This window comes from Pieris napi, chromosome 17 (assembly GCF_905475465.1).
Source record: "Pieris napi chromosome 17, ilPieNapi1.2, whole genome shotgun sequence".
Classification (NCBI taxonomy): domain Eukaryota; kingdom Metazoa; phylum Arthropoda; class Insecta; order Lepidoptera; family Pieridae; genus Pieris; species Pieris napi.
This window is the reverse complement of record NC_062250.1, coordinates 10,292,480-10,313,358: the sequence shown is the minus strand read 5'-3', so window position 1 is coordinate 10,313,358 and position 20,879 is coordinate 10,292,480. Positions and strand designations below refer to the sequence as shown.

At 32.5% G+C, this 20,879-nt stretch overlaps 2 protein-coding genes across 5 annotated transcripts in view; one reads left to right on the top strand and one right to left on the bottom strand.

The window, feature by feature from the left end:
• The window catches only part of LOC125057696, a 47,134-nt gene extending 38,137 nt beyond the window's left edge, over positions 1-8,997 (top strand). For 3 of the 4 annotated variants that reach the window (XM_047661507.1, XM_047661505.1, XM_047661506.1), the window contains 7 exons: positions 181-362; positions 1,494-1,544; positions 3,154-3,333; positions 3,923-4,049; positions 4,861-4,971; positions 5,907-6,353; positions 6,582-8,997. In XM_047661507.1, the coding sequence (XP_047517463.1) occupies positions 181-362; positions 1,494-1,544; positions 3,154-3,333; positions 3,923-4,049; positions 4,861-4,971; positions 5,907-6,353; positions 6,582-6,907 (1,424 nt within the window). In that variant the 3' untranslated portion in view covers positions 6,908-8,997. The remainder of the gene's footprint in view (positions 1-180; positions 363-1,493; positions 1,545-3,153; positions 3,334-3,922; positions 4,050-4,860; positions 4,972-5,906; positions 6,354-6,581) is intronic. The other variant, XM_047661508.1, reaches the window with a different exon arrangement.
• A 1,527-nt stretch (positions 8,998-10,524) lies between these two features.
• LOC125058021 (WD repeat-containing protein 13-like) lies at positions 10,525-15,576 on the bottom strand. Its single transcript, XM_047662021.1, has 11 exons — positions 15,374-15,576; positions 15,249-15,304; positions 15,055-15,174; positions 14,754-14,861; positions 14,453-14,606; positions 14,049-14,215; positions 13,399-13,459; positions 12,848-12,930; positions 11,965-12,128; positions 11,352-11,551; positions 10,525-10,923 (listed from the first exon to the last, which is right to left on the bottom strand). The coding sequence occupies exons 1-11, from the start codon at positions 15,453-15,455 to the stop codon at positions 10,823-10,825; spliced, it is 1,296 nt and encodes a 431-aa protein (XP_047517977.1). The 5' UTR covers positions 15,456-15,576; the 3' UTR covers positions 10,525-10,822.
• Positions 15,577-20,879: the final 5,303 nt, after the last annotated feature.

Below are 20,879 nucleotides of genomic sequence, written 5' to 3'. Positions count from 1 at the left end.
ATGATAATATTCTATAACATTTAAGACTTGCTAGATTATCTACACACGTACACGTTATTATTTTGTTTCTTATCTTACGTTTCATACATTAAGATTTATTTTAATATAATATAAAAAACAGAACTATGATTCTTTAAAAAATTGTGTAAATTCTAATTGAAAATTTCTCAATAATTTCAGGCCCTGGAACAGAAATAATGAGTACCTCTTTCACACAAGAATCACCAACTGAACCGACATCCCCCGAGTGCGAGCGAGACAGCACTACGGACAAAGACAAGCCCTCCGAGCTATTGAAAGAGTGGGATAGCGATACTGACTCACATTCTACTAATTCGTCTAGTGGGGAATTTATATGGAAGGTAAGTTTCACGACGAAAGATATTTTAAGGGTTTTATTTTGAATGCTTTTTGCATATGGCGCCTAGCGCTCTGTAATGTGTTTTGTCTTTTTGCTAGAAATAACCTCTCCCGAACTGTTTTAATAAAGATCTTGAAATAGAAACCCAAAAATTTTCAGACTGGTTTAATTACACTACATATAATCCCAAATAGTTAAGCCCTTTTTATAATGTACCGTTTTCAAATATTAGTGTTAGACAAATTTTTAATTTTATAATGTACGAACAATGACCCCTTAGTCATGACTATAAGAGATTTTAAATAACGCTCTGTATACAACTACAGTTTTGTTATGTGGACCAACATATAGTCGACCTAAACTCTGATTTTTCATTCCGTAGAATTCCGACATTTAATAAGTTGTTACTAAAAAAAGTTCACCGAAAAAGGGACAAGTTTGACTCATTTGAAAAAATAAAATGCTACGTATTTTTATGTTTTACATACACAAACGTAAATATAAATATTTCAATATCACGAACAATATATCCAATTCACTTTAATTACAATATTTTATTTTTTAGCTGGCATCACTGCCTACTAATTCCAGGTTTGGTAAACCTTTTTAAAAACATAAAATGTTATCTTCACTTATGCGTTTTTTACTGTTTTTAATGAAAAGGGACGCAATTATTTCTCGCCGTAAAACCACTTTTAATGTGGAGCACTGCACTTAATAAAATGTATGTTTAGAGTCTGATATTCGGACTCGTATTGAAATTGAAGAATGTGCCGAGCCAAAAATGTTTGTAATCTCTAACATGTCAAAAAATGATAGCCGTCAAAATTCTACGGAATTAAAAATCAGAGTATTACATATTTGAATTTGTTTAAAATAATTCTGATTAAACGATTGTTTAAGAATGTGCTTAACATCCATAAAAATATAAATGTTGAGTAATTTATCATACTTTCGTTTCACCTACAAGTTAAGGTTAAAATGTCAATTAATAACAAAAGACATACAGTTTATGCCGTGCGCGTAATAACGCGTATACGCGCATACTACAAATTAAATTATTATTGCTTGCTAAATATTTGGTGACGGTACATATTTGGTGTCGGTGTGCTTGCATGTGTCGTGTGATTAGGACGGCGACGGACACGAGACAGCCCTTGTGCCGAACACGCATTTCCAACACGTGAGTGTCACCTTTTTATCGGCGATTAATTTATTTGGGACACGAATATTTTGAATTTTCGAGAATGAACGAGATAAAAATCTCAATTCTCTTAAGCTACACATAATGTCGCCAGTAATTTCTATTATCGCAATAAATTATTTGTTTTCTGTTTTAATAAGGTTTTCTGAAAGAACAGGATACTAGAATTTCCCAGATAAATTGTTCGCTGTTATTACAAAGCATCATTCTTATATTAGTTATTCGTGGTCTTATGACAATAAATCAAAAACTAGACTACACTGTAACTAGTTATATTGATTTATTATGTTTAAATTGAATCTATTAGTGATAAAAGGACCACATGTCCATACAGCTTTGTACAATGCAAAATCGCTGGTAACAGAATGTATATATATTAGAGATGAAACGGATATTCGGTAACTATCCGGCTCAAATTTAAAATCCGGCCAAATACCGCATAATATACTTGTATGCGGCCGGCTACCGGATTTCAAATAAATACCACGTTAAGATTGATAGCACTATCTTTATAATACAGAATCATTCATTTTTATTAACACATCAGAAAATTAATACTGAAAGCGCACTGAGGGAAATTATGATTATTTAAATTATCCTAATCCTTGGGATTAATTTGCTCCAGTTCAAACAATTGGTATGACTCAAAACGATTAAAAAGAGTGGCGGAGAGTTTCTTGTCAGTTCTTCTTGCCCGCTCTACGCCCTTGACTTGCGAACTGGTAGTAAATGTAAATTTAGAATCAATTTAACATCTTTTCTGTTGACGTTCATAAGTGTACTTGGTTACGTATATGAATAGAGTAAGTTTGAGTTTTAATAAATACCAATTTCACTGCGTTAAAAGGCAACAGACAGTCAAAAGGCCAGCTTCCGAAAGTATTTTGCTTTATACCTACACTGCTGCAGGGCGCTGATAGGTAAACTTCGTTTTGGTATTGAAAAGTAGAGTTTGGGTATTGCACAGTATTAGCTGACCATCACTGGACTATGTTCGGCCGGATATTCGGTATTCGGTGTCCAGCAACTATCCGTTTCACCTCTAATTTATATTAGTGAAATATTTTGTATCATTACAATGGGGAGTAAGAATGTATGCGAAACGCCAGCGGCAGTGTCTCTACTCTAGCGTTGACTCGCGAAATACTTCAAATGACGTCTGTTTGACCAATCACAATCCAGTGATTTCGTTTTTCCTCTTAAATTCTTTCTCCCTGGGTAAAATATAAAATCGTGTAGATACTTGTACATGTACTGCTCTTCATGTTGCTTGCTTAGTCGTTAGCTTTGTGCATGCTCAGTTTTGTATATATTTTATGTTATATAAATATATGTTGCCTTTCAGACATCGTCATTCTCATATTTAAACAAAAACATATAATTGCAAGGATTTTTAACAGCGTTCATTAAATAACAGTCGTTTCATCAACCTCTCATCTATATTTGGCTGCAATAACTCATTTGTGCTAATCATCACTTCTCATAGAGTCAGAGGGTAAAACTCAGAGAGAAAATCTTTGATTTCTGCCCATAATATATGTCACAATATACTTCGAGCAAACTATTAAAACTTCGTATTTTATAACAGCAACGCGATAATGGTCAGCCAAGCCGAGCTGAGGTAGAATCTGCTCATGAGGCGTCGTCTGTTGGATCTGGGGATTCCGGTTCAGGGTCGGAAGGTGATGAGGTGGAATTTGTGCCGTCTTCGTGGGACTGCCGCGCGGAGCCAGCTAAATCTTCGCTTAGGAGTCTAGAACAACCAGCGGTGAGTCAAAAACTATTTAATTCTCCACTCGATAACTTTATGTAGATTTCATGCTTTGCTTTCGTCTTGTCGCCAAAAAATTTTGTTTTCTCGTGCCTTTGCAAGCTTATTAAAATTATTATAATTTAACTAATACTGCCCCAATTATTGACTGTATATGCAGAATTATTAAATATGTTATAAGATTAAATAATTATAATGTTTGTATATGTATTAACATACAAAGGACCAAATGTGCGTCTAATAGCGGAAACTAAGTCCGTTTTACTTTAAATGCTTGTATTAGTTAGCTAAACATGGTTTGACGTGATGATAAACTACCTTATTCACTCATTCTCGTGAAAAAACAAGTGACAAAACATAATCTAACTGAGAATTATAGATGTATATACAGTACTAAGAACAATCCTGTCTCAGCTTTGCAAGGATGGAATATTTTCTTAACTATGTACTTTCGAAACAAATATTTTAAAAATAATAAACTAAATAGCTGGGGTAATGTAGCATTCTAAAGATTTTTGGAATTGGGAATTTTATTATCATACAAAACACAAATAAAGATAAATGATTTATTGGTATACAATTGCAGGATGGTAAAAAACGCGTAGTATTCAAGCGTCAAAAGTACCATTGCGTATACGAGTACCCGCGCGAAGCGAGCGATCTGGACGTTGACTCCCCCGCGCACTATTTACCCGATCTCTCCACTTATTGCGGTATGTATGGCTCTATAGAAATAACCTCCTTCCACTTCGATTCGACGACCAGTCACTTTCCGAGCGGCTTGATACTTTGGCGTTGCGTAGAGATGTGGGGTTTCTGCATCTTCTACCGCATTTACCACCGGATGATACCTCTGAGTTTCATCATCGGACGTGGAGGCAGATTGCGAAATTCCAACCGTATCACGTCGACGTCCGTCGTTCCACAACTGAGCGTTTTTTAAGTCACTTTTTGCCGTGCACCACCACTATGTGGAACCAGTTGCCCAAGTATTTCCGAACCAATTCGACTTAAGAACTTTCAGCATAAGAGCGCACCAATTCTTAAAAGGCTGGCAACGCAATTGCGATCCCTCTGGCAATGTAAGTGTCTATGGGCGGCGGCGGCATCACTTACATCATTTGTTACATTAAAAAAAACTATTTTTATTTTTTGATGTATATAGTATTAAATATGACTCTTAATGATTATAAATTACGTTTTCCTGTACATCGTTACTTGAATTGCAGCTTAGTAAGCTTTTAATTAAACGCATATAGTAAATTAACTTCCAAAATATAGGATAGGAAACTTAGAGAAATTAAAAGTTTATATGCAACAAAAGCTTTTCAATTCAAAATGCATTTTTTTCTTATTTGCTATGCGTCATTACATTTATTCGCATAAATTATATACTTAATTTTTTCATCTTAAATATTAAGCTACTGCCGAACTATAATGACGTAATAGTAACGTATAATGTTGCCAACAACAAAAAAGTAATTTAAACTTTTCCGTAGTAATCTTGCATGTGTGATATTCTAGAATGGGACCCACGTAGCGCAGAGGAAGCCGAAGTTGGTTACGGACAGTTGTACGGAGGGCCGAGTCCCTTTGACATGTATCCTCTTAGAGCTGGCATCGCCTTTGGAGCTGGTAAGTAATCAACTAAGTTTTTGTTAACTTAATTGGGGCTTCTGAATTTAATGATTAAACAATGACGTAATGTTTTATAATCTCAAAACGTAGGAAGTCGAAGTCTCAGATTTCTGTATTTTTTTTAATACATTGTCTCTTCACTGAGATATCGTGGAATATTAAAATCTATACTCTGATTTTTAATTCCATAGAATTCTAACAGCTATCATTTTTTGACATGTCAGAGATGGCAAACCTTTTTGGCCGGGAACATTTTTCAATTTCAATACGAGTCTGAACATCTGAGTCTATACATACATTTGATTGTTAGTTAATGTATCCATTTAATTAAGCGCGGTGCTCCACATTAAAAGTGGTATAACGGCGAGTGATAATTAACGTCCCTTTTCATCGCAAACAGTACAAAACGCACAAGTAAAGATAACATTTTATTTTTTTAAAAAGGTTTATTAAACCTGAAATTAGTAGGCAGTGATGCCAGCTAAAGAATAAAATAAAGTAATTAGTTAATTAAAAGTTATTCCGATATATTGTTCGTCACATGGAAATATATTTTTGTATTAGGTCACTGGAGTTAGTAAATATTTAGATTTATCTTTTTGTAGGTAAAACATAAAAAATACGTAGCATTTTTTTTTATTTCCCTCAAATAAGTCAAATTTGTCCCTTTGTCGGTGGAGATTTTGTTAATTATCCTCGCGATCTGTATCTTCTGACCTTTTTTTTCTTCATATGTGGTTAGCTACCTATGTCTGACATATACCATCGACTTTTTAAGTATAAGGCACAACGGGTATCATCTCGATGTTTTCCTTCACCGCACGTCCAAGTGTTAATTGCGCACATAGAAACAGATATCCGCGATATGAACGCATTTCCTCAGGCTGAGAGGCGATTAGTTCAACGCCTTAAATATAATCTAACATTTACAGACTACGACGAAGACTTCTACATAACTTCAACAGCGCGGCCTTTTGAATTAGGGGTACTATCCACCACGAGCCAATTCTTTCCCGGGATGCATCTCAAGCAATCCCTGCTACCCGAAAACGACTTTCCCCCTCCGTCCCCCTTGCCCCCTCTCGATCCCCCCCTCACTATCCCCAGAACAACTTTAGAACTAACAACCCCAGATTCAGGAGTAGACATCACCCCCACAATTGATGAAGATTTAAATGAATGGAAGCCAGACAGTACGAGTTCCAGTGAATCGGTCAGTCCGAGTTCACCGGGGGGAGAATTGGGTGGGTTAAGACATACGAGGGATAAGCTGAAGCTGGATTTACCCCCCAGCCCCCATCTCCCCTCGCCGAAGCACAATAGGGTGTTTAATTTTGTACTTGAAAAGCCGAAACGTCCCGAACCCACTACTCCGTTAGGTAAGTCATACTTAATCATAGTCCTTTTGACAAACATAGTGTAGTTAACTGAAATAATATATTAGTATACATTTTGTATAGAAGAATTGCTGTTTCATATAGATTTTACAGTTGATTAACTAAAAACCAATAATCCTCTTTTGTCTCCTTTCATCATAGAGTAAACATAATGTGACAGAAAGAGACGAAAGGGTACTGATTTAGTTTATGACTATCGTATATTTTCAGTGATGACGGACGAAACCCCGATCATGATGTCTCTCCCGTTAATCAAACGCGATGATCCAATTCCCGAACCAACTTTCTCGACATTCGGAAAGTCAACTTGCAAATCCACAGCCGATCCCAAAAACATTGTCTTAACCGACAACGAAAACGTCGAAACTGAACCCGAGTCAACCGATAATCCGGATATTAAAATAGAGGAAAAACCGGATAAAGTAGAGCCGGTTAAAGGGGAGGGAACGGTTTTGGATAGCGGCGATGAAGATTCCGGTATTGAGAGCAGCTCCAAGGCTACGTTGGAACGAAAACCGACTTCGAATATCTCATAAAAGCTATGATAACAAGTTATGTCCCCAAAATTGTGGTTGTTTATAAATATACTATAAAGATTGAGATTGAGATTCTCATTGTTTTGAGAAACAAAGAATATTCAATAGCAATTTGAGGTTTATAGTATGTTTATAAAATGAAGGCGCTTATTAAAGACATGACGGGATATTTTATTAAACTAATTAAATATAAAAAAAAGCATTTCTTGCTTTTTTACCGAATAAAATAAGTATAAAAATCTCATGTCTAGGTAATACTTTCAGCTTGAATCAAAGAATACTGAAAGTGCAGATCCCCAAAATGGTTTACATCATATGTTTTTATCAGTAATTGCTATAAACCAGGTCATTAGAAGTCAATTAGCCAATTCAAAAGTAGCGCATACTGAAGATAAACATATTACTAAACAACGCCCAGTGAACAGAACAATGGTACAAAATCCGTGAATTCAATTGTAGATATAGTTTAATGCTTTATAGCCTACACTACGGCCTATAATCCGTTCAACGATAATCACAACGCCTAAAGCGTATACGTATACGAATTACCATACAAACTTTTTCTTCGTTAAAATAATACACTTTTGCAACTAATATGCTCTCTTTCTGTCAATTGTGTTTACAATGTGATGGAAAGAGACAATCAGCGTTTTAGTTATAACAGTAAATCTGATTTGGTTTTTAAGAATTAGGAGGTTAGTATAGACTAAGACTTTATTATTTTCAAATCTTTTTTAACACTTCTTTCCTTTAAGCTTATTCTTTTTGCAACAAAATAAAACGGCTCATTCTTTGCCTCGACAAGTGACAGCTTTGAGAGAATCTTAAATTTGACATGTGTGTCAAAGGCGTTGTGATTGAACGGAGCCAAATTTTATACTCCGTCAGACTACTTGCTAGATACGTAATATAGTTTAGTTAGTGGACGATAAATTTTGCCAAATGCGCGTTTATATCCACGCACAATCTTCCATCGGTTTCGGGTGTTGTGAAGGCGCGATCCGAATTTCTCATTGACTTTGTTGTCTCATAGTTGTAGTGATTTTTAAATACAATACTCTCACGGCCATAACCGCACAAGTAAATCGCACATTCAAATGAATCTCGTAGTGTTAGGATCGGAACGCGCGCTCTCAACTTCTGAACAAAGGCCAATTGTTAGGTAAGGATATTTAAGTAGTAGTGTGAAAGGCGTACGGAGCGATCGGTGGCTAAAATCTATTGCCATACTAAATATCTCATTTTAATACTCGATTTCTTTTAGTTGGCAATACGGCGTCACCGCGTGTGCATGTGTGTGTACGCACTCGATACGTCCATTTGAACCTCTTGTGCAATCCTTCATTTTCATATCGACGCGATTTAATTTTTGTAAATATTATTTTAAATGATTTTTAAGTATTGAAATTTTATTCTACGCGGTTATTCTTTTTACGATATTTCGTTAATGTACAGATGTAAATAAGTATAGATGTTCATTTTGTTGCAATTACAATTAGGAATAATTAGTTTTGAAATTAGAGCCTAGATCTAGAGCTCGTGTTTTGAGACTTGGTTTTGGAAACATAACATAAAAAACTAATTCATAAACGAAAACACAATAGCTGATATTCATGAGGTAAGCGGAAATATGTAGCGGCAGCTTCAAGTGACTACGGAAAAATTCAGAGTCGAAACTTTCTCTAGCTCTAAGTTTGAAGGATGCTCTCGCATGTCTAATACGCTTTTGACAAACCGGAGTCAAACTTGTATACTTCGTAACTTACGTGAGACACTGAGATTTGTAGATTAATAAAACCGAGTCTCATAATAAGAGTTCTAGCTTTTGACGTAGCGTAAGTTAAGATCTGTGTATTTAGATTTTTTAAATAGTTCTTTATACGATTAGAAATTTCAGCTAATTGTTGTAGATCACGTTAACATTAATGATTTTATTTGAATGAATTGTCAAAAATTACGATATTTATTGATTGAACGTTGTTATTTTTAAAATTAATGGAAGTGAATATGAACGTATCCGATATCTTTTCATATTGTGACATGTCGAGTCTTTTAAAGTATTTATATGGAAAATAAAGTAATAATGATATTGTGTGTGCTTTTATTTCTATCCAAGACAAATTATTTCCTTACCTGGTAAAGGGCCATTCAAGTATTATGTCAGCACCAAAGGGGGGATATGATTTTCTTATTTGGTGATTACGTTAACAGTAATTATTTAAATTTTTACGCATTACCCACACATTGCCTATGCTTGAAAACGAAATGCATTTTCGAGGATTCCCACCTTTATGTACTAGCTTACTTTTGCTGACATGACATTGCTGAGGACGAGGGAGATAAATTTAATTAAAACTGCTTACGTAATACTTGAAAGGCCTCTAATACTAAACTATATAAAAGTTGGTCGACATTTCTTGATCTGAATTGTTTATTCAGTATAAGGAATTAATAAGCCACGTTACTCTGTAAAAGGATTACCGATTTCAATGACTCGGTTATGGCTGGTACGAAACTGTCTCAATAAATAACCCTAATGAAGACGTCTCGCCGATACCAATTTTTGTGTTACTTTAATTTGATAGATATGGACGCAAGCTTGGAATAAAGGAATTGCCTTACTAATAAAATAAAGCTAACTAACATATTTAAATTGTGTAAAGAACTTACTACTTATATTTAAATAAAGTACAACGTGACATACTAAAAAAACTATTAATTTACTGCAATAGGATTTATTCGTAAAAGCTGGAATAATTATTATTTCGTAAATCTTAAAGCTTAGAATATATATTATGTATTATAATGTCATAAGCAAATCTTTATTCAAAAACGTAGTTTTTATTACATATTTCCAATATGAAACGAAGCAGTAAGGATATAAGATTAAATAATTATCTATATATATATATAATGAAAATGGTCTTCGTTTGAGGCTCAATCACGCCTAAACCACTGTTTTACTTTTATGAAAATTTATCCATACGGACTTCACCGCGGAAACATTCGGGGAGGCTTCCTAGAACCTCTAAACGTCAACATCTGTTAAAAACTCGATTTTCGAAATATTTCAATTTTCTTAGCGGGAAGTTAAAAAGAAGAATAATAAAAATATGAAAAAAAATAAAATAATGAAACATAAAATTTATTTTAATTCGTCCAGCAAAGCGGGCGCGAAACGGCTAGTAGTACAATAAAATATAACCTCTTATTCAGAGGTTTCTTTTTATTATTGACTTTCAGGTCACAAAATTAAAAAAAAAAAATATTATTGACTTTAAAAAGTGAACCAGTGTGAATATCTTGAAATTTCAATATTTAAGTATGATTATATTATAACTTACGAACCATTATTTAATACTTACGAACTTCTTGACACTTATAAAATAGGGACCTAAATCATAAATTATGTAATTTTTTCTCTTCAGTTTACAAATGTATATCCGTATAACTTTTTTGTAGGCAAAAAATGGGTAAATACTACACCGTCAACTTCTATTCCACTTCACACATATGCATTAGGTACTTTCAGTCCTTATACATTTATACCGTTGTAATAAAAAAAAGTTTTGGAACATGGAGTATAGACATACGTAAGGATAAGAAAATCAATTAACGATAATCGTGTAATATATATTTATTACTATATTTCAGTTTAATCACTTTAGTTACAGTAGATTGTCAGTTTTCAATATTCTAAAAAAAACAATTATCACTCAAAACATTGGGTGTTATCTAAAATCAACAAAAGAAAAATAACATTTCTACGAATCTACTATAAATAAGTAATAATATTTAAAAAAAACAAATTTTAGTTTTGCGATAGACAAACTCTTTATAGAAGTCAAAAATGGTTTAAATAAAGATATATTAATTAAATCACAGTTCAGAGGCATCACATCGTGTATGCGGTTGTCAGCTCCGCCGCCAGATGATGACCAGTCCCGATACATCACTAGTCGCTAACAAACTTTCGTCATAACTAAAACTTACACCTAGAACTGGGTGCGCGTGACCTGCAAAAATATATAATATTTTATTATATATAGAGAATAATTAGTAGTTTAATTCCATAAAAATTTATTCTACAGCGACAGAAGTATGGGATCACAAATAAAAGCTATTGTTTCATTACCAAATGGCAATGAGCCATAGAGAATCAGAGAAAATACACGTCGTATCAATAACCTCCTTCGGGTTTTTTCCGGCCGTTAAAAAAAAACAAAAAAAGCAAACGGCCGTTAAAAAAAGAAAGCACTTTTGTTCTTTTTTAAAAAAAATCCGTTGAAAGAAGGAAGAACAAAACTTCGTTAAAAAAAGTGAATAAACAAAAAAACATAAATATCTACTAGCTAAAAAAGGCATAGAATAAAACACAATAGCTCAAAAAACAACGAATTTATAGCAACAATGTAAAATATGGGTTTAAATTTTTTTAAATTACCTTGCAATTTATTAACAACGGGCTGTTCGGCGTGTCCTTCGATGTCAAGGAAATAGACACAGGCGTCCTCCGCCCCCGAAACGACGCAAACCCCGCGACGGAACGACATTATTGGGCAGAAAGTTGATTGTACGCCATGAGAACGGTGCGCTATATCGTATCGCTTCTTTAGCGACAGACTGCCCTCACGGTCTGATATCCTAGTACAATAACGACATGTTATTTACGGTTTTAGGCCGTCAACACACACGCGAGCACTTTGGCAATGCGAATGTCCATAGGCGGCGGGGCGGTATCACTTAACGTCAGGTGAGCATCCTGCCCTGCCTGTTCTACCAAAAAAAATATTTAAAAAAAAAAACATTTAAATTTTAGGTATTACTCGAACTCGGTATTTTTTTTTTTACAAATTTAAGCGCAATTTCTTGAAAAAATTGATTTAATGTTCAAAAACTCTTCAATCTTGTAAAATTGTATTACTTGATACTTCCCAACCAAAAATTAAATAACGTTCAAATTAAAACCTTTCTGTATGAACGGAAATACGGGAGTCATAAAATATGTCTTTTAATCTATTACATTAAAAGTCAGTTAAAAAACTGGATCTTAGTACCTAAACAATAGTAGCGAATCATCAGCTGCGCTGACCAATAAGGCGGGGTGTCTGGCAAGCCAAGGGCTCCAGCTTAAGCAAGAGACGGCGCCTCCGACGCAGCATCGACGCAATTTGCTCAAAGACCCACCAGCACCCGACATTAGATAGCTAACTATCACACCCTATATAAAAACGACATTAAACTCGAAAAATTAATTATAAAATGAAACATTATTGGTATTAAAAATAATTATTTAATATTTATGTATTAAAGTCGATTCTTGATAATTTTTCTCACTCAAATTACCAAGAGTTCAAAATAACAAGCCTTTAAATAACCATGAGGGGGACTCAAATAAATAAGAGATTGATGAAAATTCGTGATTTCTATTTTATTATGATGTATTAACAATTAAATACAATACATATGACAGGTGCATGATAAATAATTCATATTATAAAGAGCCTGGACTTCAAATTATCGCATGATGGTGAGCAAGACACTATTCCTTTAACTACAAATTACCGAGGGAACTAATTAACATTGATTTTATTAAATTTTTTCAAGGGACTAGAAAAACATTCAAATTAACGAGTCAAATTATCGAGAGTCGACTGTACCAACACAACTTATCTTCTGATATTTAAAAGGAACATTTGGTTTTTGTTCGTAAAATTATTTCACGAATTCAGAAAATAACATGGAAGGCAAGAAGCAATAGGAACAGAAGGTCAATGAAAAATATTGAGAATGGGGAAATTATTATCTTTTGAGAGTTTCCCTCTGTTCGCTTGAACTATCTGAATATACAATTTATTGAGGAAGGCTATATTATAACAATCTACGGCTTGATGTATTAGAGAATTTAACAAAACATACAAAAGACCATATAAAGTATACCTTATCATTTGCTGCCCAAAACATCCTTCCACTAGACTCACACGCAATTGATGTCACTTGACCGCCCAAAATACTGCTGCCTCCTGCACATCATAAACAGGACATTTTGAAAAAAAAAACACTTTTATGGTCTGGCCTTAATTATGTGCCTGACACACGCCATCGTATTTTTGAGTCTAAGGCAAGCCGGTTCCCTTAAGCTTTCGAACGAATGCTAAAAGCGCACATAGACAGTAAGTCCATTGGTGCACCGCCGGGTATCGATCTACGACCTCAAGGAAGAGAGTCACACACTGCTCTATTTCAAAAGATAGTTTCAAAACATTCCGAAGTTTTCATTAATAATTCTACGTATTTATAATATTTCAACTGCCACTGCTTTCTAGATTCATAATACTAATCAATTATTTATATGGAAAATAATACTTCTGCGTTATTAGTCTTTATTTTAAATATAGTATGAAATTTCTCGCAGAGACCACATGTATAAGTGCAGAGAAATAAAGTAATTAACAAACAGTGTTAATAATTAAAACAAAAATATTATTTACCTCGAGGATATATTCCAGTGGACACATTAAGAACTTCTACCATGCCTCGAGCGTTGCCTGCCTGTGGCTTCTTTTAAGGAAACTTATTTCTTTCATTCAATTTAAAAAAAAAAATAATAAAAAAAAATTTAAAATAAAATAAAAGTTTACACGGAATAATAATGATAATTATTGAAATTTATATGTGATCTTCTAGATTTAAGAGTAATTTTTATACCATAATAAAAAACTATATCATCATTAAAAAGTTTGGGGAGAGTATATATAGTTTTTTTTTTTATAGAGCGCATCATGCAATCAGTCTTCTGACTATGAGCAGATGAGTTGTAGGATGATTTGCGGGTGGAGATAATCCTCATTAGGAATATCTACCATAATAATATTAGCTCAGTCAATGCTGCTGAGGTCCAGGGTTCGTCGTTGAGTCGGTTTATATACTCCGGTAGGGTGATTTGAACAGCTAAATGTTTAGGATAATTATCCAGCCTAGTCTTGTACTTCTGAGCGTATACTTTTATTTCCTCCTTGACTGTAGGTATGCCCAGGTGTTCATATACTTCGGCGTTTCTTATGAACCAAGGCGAGTTGCTTATTTGTTTAAGGAAATATAGTATATGGATATATTAAATATCATTCTAAATAAAGGATACAATCACCATGTTATTATTAACAGGCTGAAACACACAGCAAAGTAATGGAGATTGAAGTTGGTCCCTTACAGACCTGAGTTGTCGACGCCGAGGGATGTCCCAAAGGACTAGAACCCCATCTGCACCACATGTTACCAGCAAATCATTTGAAGCCGACCAATCACATCCTGAAATTGTCAAGTCAACTTTTAAATTGTCATGTATTCCATTTTATAGAGGTATTAAAAATAGGACTACTTTCTAATCTCATAAGTATAAAAATTCATTAAAAATGTGTAACAATACCAACCTTGGCAATCTATAGTTTTTTGAAACAATATTTTGAATGAATTATTTATTTAAAATAATGTAAGATATTTAAAGTCCACTTATTTTATATTTAAATAAATAAATATTAACACTACCTGTGACAGCCTTGGAGTGTCCCTCCAGTATGAAGGCTACCCTAGGTGGAGATGCAGTGACGTCACACACTGACACAGTACCATCATGTGAAGCACAACACAGCTTTGAGCGGTCATTGTTTGCAAACTTAACAATGCTCACTTGCTCTGAATGCTGGAATGTAGAATTGATTTGGTTAGAATTAGGCAACCCCATAAATTTCTTTTTACAATATTCATAACCACCAAACAGGAAAAATTTCTTAAATTTACACACAAAAGTTACTTTCTTAATAGATTGGATTGGGAATAATAGCCATACCTGATCAAATATATGGTGAACTCCAGAAAAAGCATAATTTTCTGATATAGTCAGATCATTCTTCTTCTTTGCATTTATAGTGATGCTTTCATCTATTGCCAAGCTTGCCTATTAAAACAATATAATATATTTTTCTCGTTAATAACAGTAATTTTTACAAGGGCACAAATTACATAAACTACAACATAAAATAAAAAGTTGAATTCCTTTTTAAATCATGTTGACCAACAAGATTCATATGCCGCTTGTGACATCTTCAAAATTAACTAGAAACCAAAATGTAAAATACTAAGTTCTTTACCTTACTACTGGATCGTTGCCGAGATGATGATGAGCTTATGGATATGTTGTCCTGCACTCCATATCTACGTTGAAGAAGCTGACTCCTAATATGAATATACTTTTTTATTGTTTCAATATCCTGTAAATAATGTATTTGCACAATTGAAATCACTTAAACATAAAATATTCATGTTATATTTTTGACAAGCAAACCTTAAACTTAGCGTTTTCTCTTAAAAGCTGACTTCTCCGGCGAATGTAAAGCGTTTCTGTAAGTAATTATTAATGTTATTACTAAATGAAGTCTTAATAAGATATATTTACAAAATGCAACTTACTGAAATTAGGATTTCCTGGAGCTCTATATGCATTAAAACGAGCATCCAAAGCAAATATTTGTTGTTGAAATGCCGCTGCCATTACTTATAAATATTTGAATAAAAGCGGATCATTAAGATTTAAACAAACCCCCTTTATTCGTACTAAATCTTGATTTACAAAAATGAAAACAAAAACATTTCGCCTGACATAAGGATCATCGGATTTGTTTAAATTGATAAGATCCGTGATAAATGACAAATGACTAGTCTGACAATACCAAATCATACCAAATCATTTGACACTGAAATATAATGGCGCGATAAGCGATTCATATACGTATCGCAGCCAAATATTTAAATAATTACGATTGATAGATAGATCTGAAATTGTTATTAATCAAACTTTCATTAATTATTTAAGTTGTTTGTTATTAAGTATTGGCTGCCATAGTTATTCAAGTTTTAGGTAAAATTGTCGATATCTTCATGAAAATAATAATAACATTAACGGCTTACAATCGAATTAAATGTAGGTGACATGAAAATATTTATTTGAATACTGAACGTCACGGTGAAATAAAACGAATTTATAATGTAATATTATATGACGTACAACCGGTATTAATACTATCGATAATATGCGAGAAAAAATATAAAAGTTATTATGTTTATGTAATATTAATTTAAATATTTTACCCGGGTATTCACAATTAAGGACAATATTACTATCTACCTACAATTGTTAAAAATTAACTTCAAATACCTAATAGATAGTTATCTAGCACTAAATGTAGGTTGTGTCCACTACAATTTCCCGGTAATAAATTACTTCACGTGACAGGCATTATTAATCAAAAATTATCATTAATCTTTTGCTGCACTTTATAATACAAACTACATTTTCATTTTCCTTCGCGTTCCTAGAAAAATAATTCATCTTGTGCTCAAGGCTCGTACTTTAATCCAATGGCAATATATTACAAATTAAATTTTATTTCAATGCAAGAATAAGAAACTCATAAAATGATTATTAATATCATAAACATATATTGCGTCGCGAACAAAATTGAATATGTACGTCTTATTGAAAAGGTAGTTTAATTAAACATTTGTAGCCGATATTTTAGTTATTGAAGAAAATATATCTGACCAAAGAATCAAATGTAATCGAATTTATAGATATACATATTTCACCATTAATATATCAAAGATTGACTCTTGTTAAATTCACTTTAAAAATTGTGTTATTTATTTAAACATATAATATTTGTATAAACCTACTTATTAGTATATAATTTCTTAGTAATTCATTACAATAATGTTCTATATATTAGTCATAGTTAAGGAAAACTTGTTTTCGTAAATTTTTAATCTTCCATCGGCAAGTCAAATACAAATTTTAAACAATTTAATTAAGATCATTTTTGTACTAAGTGTCAATAATAAGTAACTTTTAATAATGATAATATAGTATAAATTCTAATAATGCTTGCAACTTTCAATTTTCAATTTGCTTGTTACGTACCTAATATTTCGTTACAATTCAAATCAAAGCTATTAGGGGTTAAAATGATTGATTGCATGATTGAACATTTTTGTTCTCCTTATTAATACTTTTCATCCATACTCATAATTAATAATTTCAGCTTGCGTGAATGATGTGTCCGTATCATATATCATGATTATATTAATATTGTTGTTTTTATATTCACTTTTCTTTCAATTCATACAGAACACAAATATAATATATTTATTTATTAAAGTTCACCACATCATACATAATGCTAAATCTAAAGTATATATTATAAGCAATTTTTTATGAAATTATGCTCATAATAAATACAACAACATAAATGTTACAAAAATGTTAAAAATAGAAATTATAAAATTACCAATAAAACAGCTAATTAGGTATCATATATAGGCATTTAACAATGTTGTTTTTTTAATTAAGCTCACTACCGAATAGTCAAGCTCTTGATAAGTAGTGTTTATCCTGTTAAATTAGCGAAGAATTCAAATGAGAGGGGCCTGAACTCCTAGATTGGTTTTTCATACGAAATTTGGAAAATTCTGCTGATTATGAGTATACAACTTAATTAGCCTGTATTATTTGTCTGATCTGATGTGAGACGCTTGACATCAGGCTTAGATAATATTATCTATAAATGTTTATTTAGCTTACATTCATATAGGGTTTGGCGCTTTAATTCAAAAGTTACTGATATAAGCGTTATATAATAAACATTTGACGCCCTCGACAATGCACTGAGTGCGGCGCGGCGCACGCGCTGAGGCCAACAATTTCCCGGAATACTTATTTCCGATTCCGAAATACTCCACTCAGTTATACTGAGAAACGAGCGTTATTCTGGGACACTACACCCGAAACGCGTTGCTTTCTATGCCTCCGTTATAACACGGTAAAGGCGATACAAAACTTAGCATGACAAGTTTCATCATAGATAATTCCATAGAGGCCGATTCCGTGAATAAAAATTATAATAAGTGTTAATTATAATATTAAATTACAGATTTAAATAATATTATCGTTTTTCAATCTAAACAAAAATAAATGGTTCTCTATTTCATGGAAATCGTTAATTTATTCGTGATTGATTATAATCTATTCAATTAAATACACATCCAATCGAAAATATACGTGGTAATTAATTAAAACTGTTATTAATGCCTAAAAGATTATAAATTTCAGATTTTATATTATTTTAAGTATATTTTTATTGTAATATAAGTCGACGGTGGATAGAAAAATTGGTTTCGACTGTCACACAAAAGCAATAATTAATAGAATTGTTATTTTAAATATGAAATTACATAAATAAATGTAAAACAATGTAATGTTGTACATAAACAAATCAAAGATTAATGTTCGCTATTTTATTGCCATAGTTATATAATCTATATTAATTTAGTGTTAAAAAAGCTGTGGCCTTATTGCTACAAACACTATGAATAAGATATACTAATCTTTATCATTTGATAAGCTACACAAAGCTTTTACTATGAATGAAGATGTCGCTGACCGCGAATATCGTGTTTACGATAGATGATAGATACAGAATAACATTTGCTTGGCGCCATAAAATCTTTAAAGTTACTTTTCCATTTTCATATATTAAGGTACTGTCGATTGAGTGGATCAGGACCTATTGTAATTGGAAGACCAGTAACAGCCAGAGTGATAGGGACAAAAACACAGTGATCAAGAATATTAAAGATTTTACCATTATAGCGCCATTTTTAAGGTTGTGTTGACAGCTATACCGAAGTTTCGCGTCGTTTCCAGCAAGAATTGTATTTAATGGCGTTAAATAATAAGTCAGTCAGACTTTGTCTCTATGTTTAACTGTCTTAAAATAGAACCCATGGAACATCATTCGATCATAAATATTATTTTTATTTTCTTAGTCGCATATAATATAAATATTTACACATTTCATAATTTTTGTTTATTTTTGCTGTCAATGATTTTGTCTTTGGTGTTGAAATCGGTTTCAATTGTTAATGTTCTAATATTTTTGAATCTAACTTAATTATTTATTTACAGCTTAGCCAAATTTTACTAAAAATATTATAAAACTTTTTTTTTATATGGCCAAACGGGCCTCTTAAAACGGGCAGTCATCGTAGCCCATGGATACCTATTTTAGTGGGTGCGTTGCCGGTCTTTTACTGAGGAGTATATTTTTTCCTGACCCCATCGGGAGTCGATTTCACAGTTCGCTAGTTTGCAAAAGAAAATGTCTTGTGAAGCAGACCGTGGTTGATTATACAATTAAGTTATTTTTGTTTAATTTCCACAAAAACTTTTGCCAAGTACATTTTTAAATCATTCTAATCGGCTTTCTTAATTTACATTATACATTTAAAATATTAGTATCGAGATCTTTATCAAGAGAGAATAGAATATTAGTATCAAGAGATCCCAATTGTCAGCGGACAGAACATCAGCGATTTTCATTGAAATAATTAGGTTCACAAGTATCAATCACTTTTCAAGTATCAATCAAGTTCAATTTCCAAGTGAAATTTGTATTCTTAGAAAACTTACCAATTCTATTGTATGAATAAGATGTTCATTAAACATGTATTTTTACTTACATAAGGCGAGTAGTCTGCCAGATAGAAGGTATTGCCAACTTTAAGCGTGCTTAATAATATTGTCTTTTGGTTATGACATTTAATAATTTCTGCGACCATAACATGACGTTTCAAGTTCAGTCTTTCACAGTCCCCATTCTCTTTGTCTATATAAATAAAATGCAAGAATAAATTTAAATATTTTATTTGCCATACAGTACATACATAAAACAGTTAAAATCCATCCATACAACATCGTATGCATATAATATACTTCATTAAAACTGATTAAAAATGGCTATTTACAATAAAATTACACCTAAAATAAAATGGACTCGTACACAGCTGTTCTTTTAAGGCGGGTTACTTTAACAATAGTAAACTTTAAAAATAATTCAAAATATTTGAGCTATTATAATTTTGTGTACAGTACCAAAATGTCAATCATTTCCAATCTTGCGTAATGTGATGGCTAAGCAGAAATGTGGTTTTATTTTTAATTCTAATAAAACCTTCGTTGTCTTACATATTTTGATAGTCCACAGAACAACATGTTACAATCTATAGAGGTCCTAGTATGACGTTTTGTTACGTAATTGTAGCGTCTTACTAGCGCACTTTCAATAAAAAAATTACAACCGAGATAATAATATGTGTTGAAAATTATTCACGTTAGGCTCGTATTGCAAAACACAAGGCATATATCACTTCATGCAATTTTATGCAAATATTGAATCATCAATGTAAACATCACCCTGTTTTGAAGTACGAGCATCTATGAGGAAAAAAAATCAGGCAAAAAAATTGTGAGTTTATATTTATTTAACATACGTCATACTAAGAGCATTACGGGACACATGCAGGCATTGACTTAGTTACCACTAAACCACGACAAATGACTATTCATTGACGACTTTAAAATGCAGTGTAAATCTAACACATAGATTAAAAACTTCAGTCAAAACTTAACATAATAACATCTAAAATAAGGCAAGTAGCTAATTGTTAAAATTACTTATATACTTAACATTAATAGTTTATACAGTAAAACATACAACTGCTGTATACTATGTACAGTAACAAATCTTTTATAATTTAGCGTGTTTGCAAGCGCCTTATACTATTCAGATATTTTATAGGAATCAACAGATATATGGACGATTTAGGTACAATGTGAGAGGCTACCGTTAAGCCCCAAAAAGTCCCAGAAATAGAATTCGTCGTTAGTCACATTCAGACTATCAGGCATACGGTAACCCTTGTCTCAATTGTTATCAGTACATACATTTAACAAATACCTCCATTATCTCCTCTCCATTAGATAAAGTACACGTGCTATAAAAAGAAGACAACTCTTCATCAAAGACAATTTTTCTAACTGTCAACATGTCAATTGCTATTGCTCAATTATGTGTTTATTATT

Bases quoted from the DNA above. Each gene is read 5' to 3' on its own strand.
- LOC125058021 (XM_047662021.1), bottom strand. From the start codon at position 15,455: ATGGCAGCGGCATTTCAACAACAAATATTTGCTTTGGATGCTCGTTTT. The intron at 13,460-14,048 runs GTATCCTTTATT...AAGAAGCCACAG, and splicing joins TTAATAATAACATGGTGATT to GCAGGCAACGCTCGAGGCAT. The intron at 11,552-11,964 runs GTACTAAGATCC...TTATTGTACTAG, and splicing joins GATTCGCTACTATTGTTTAG to GATATCAGACCGTGAGGGCA.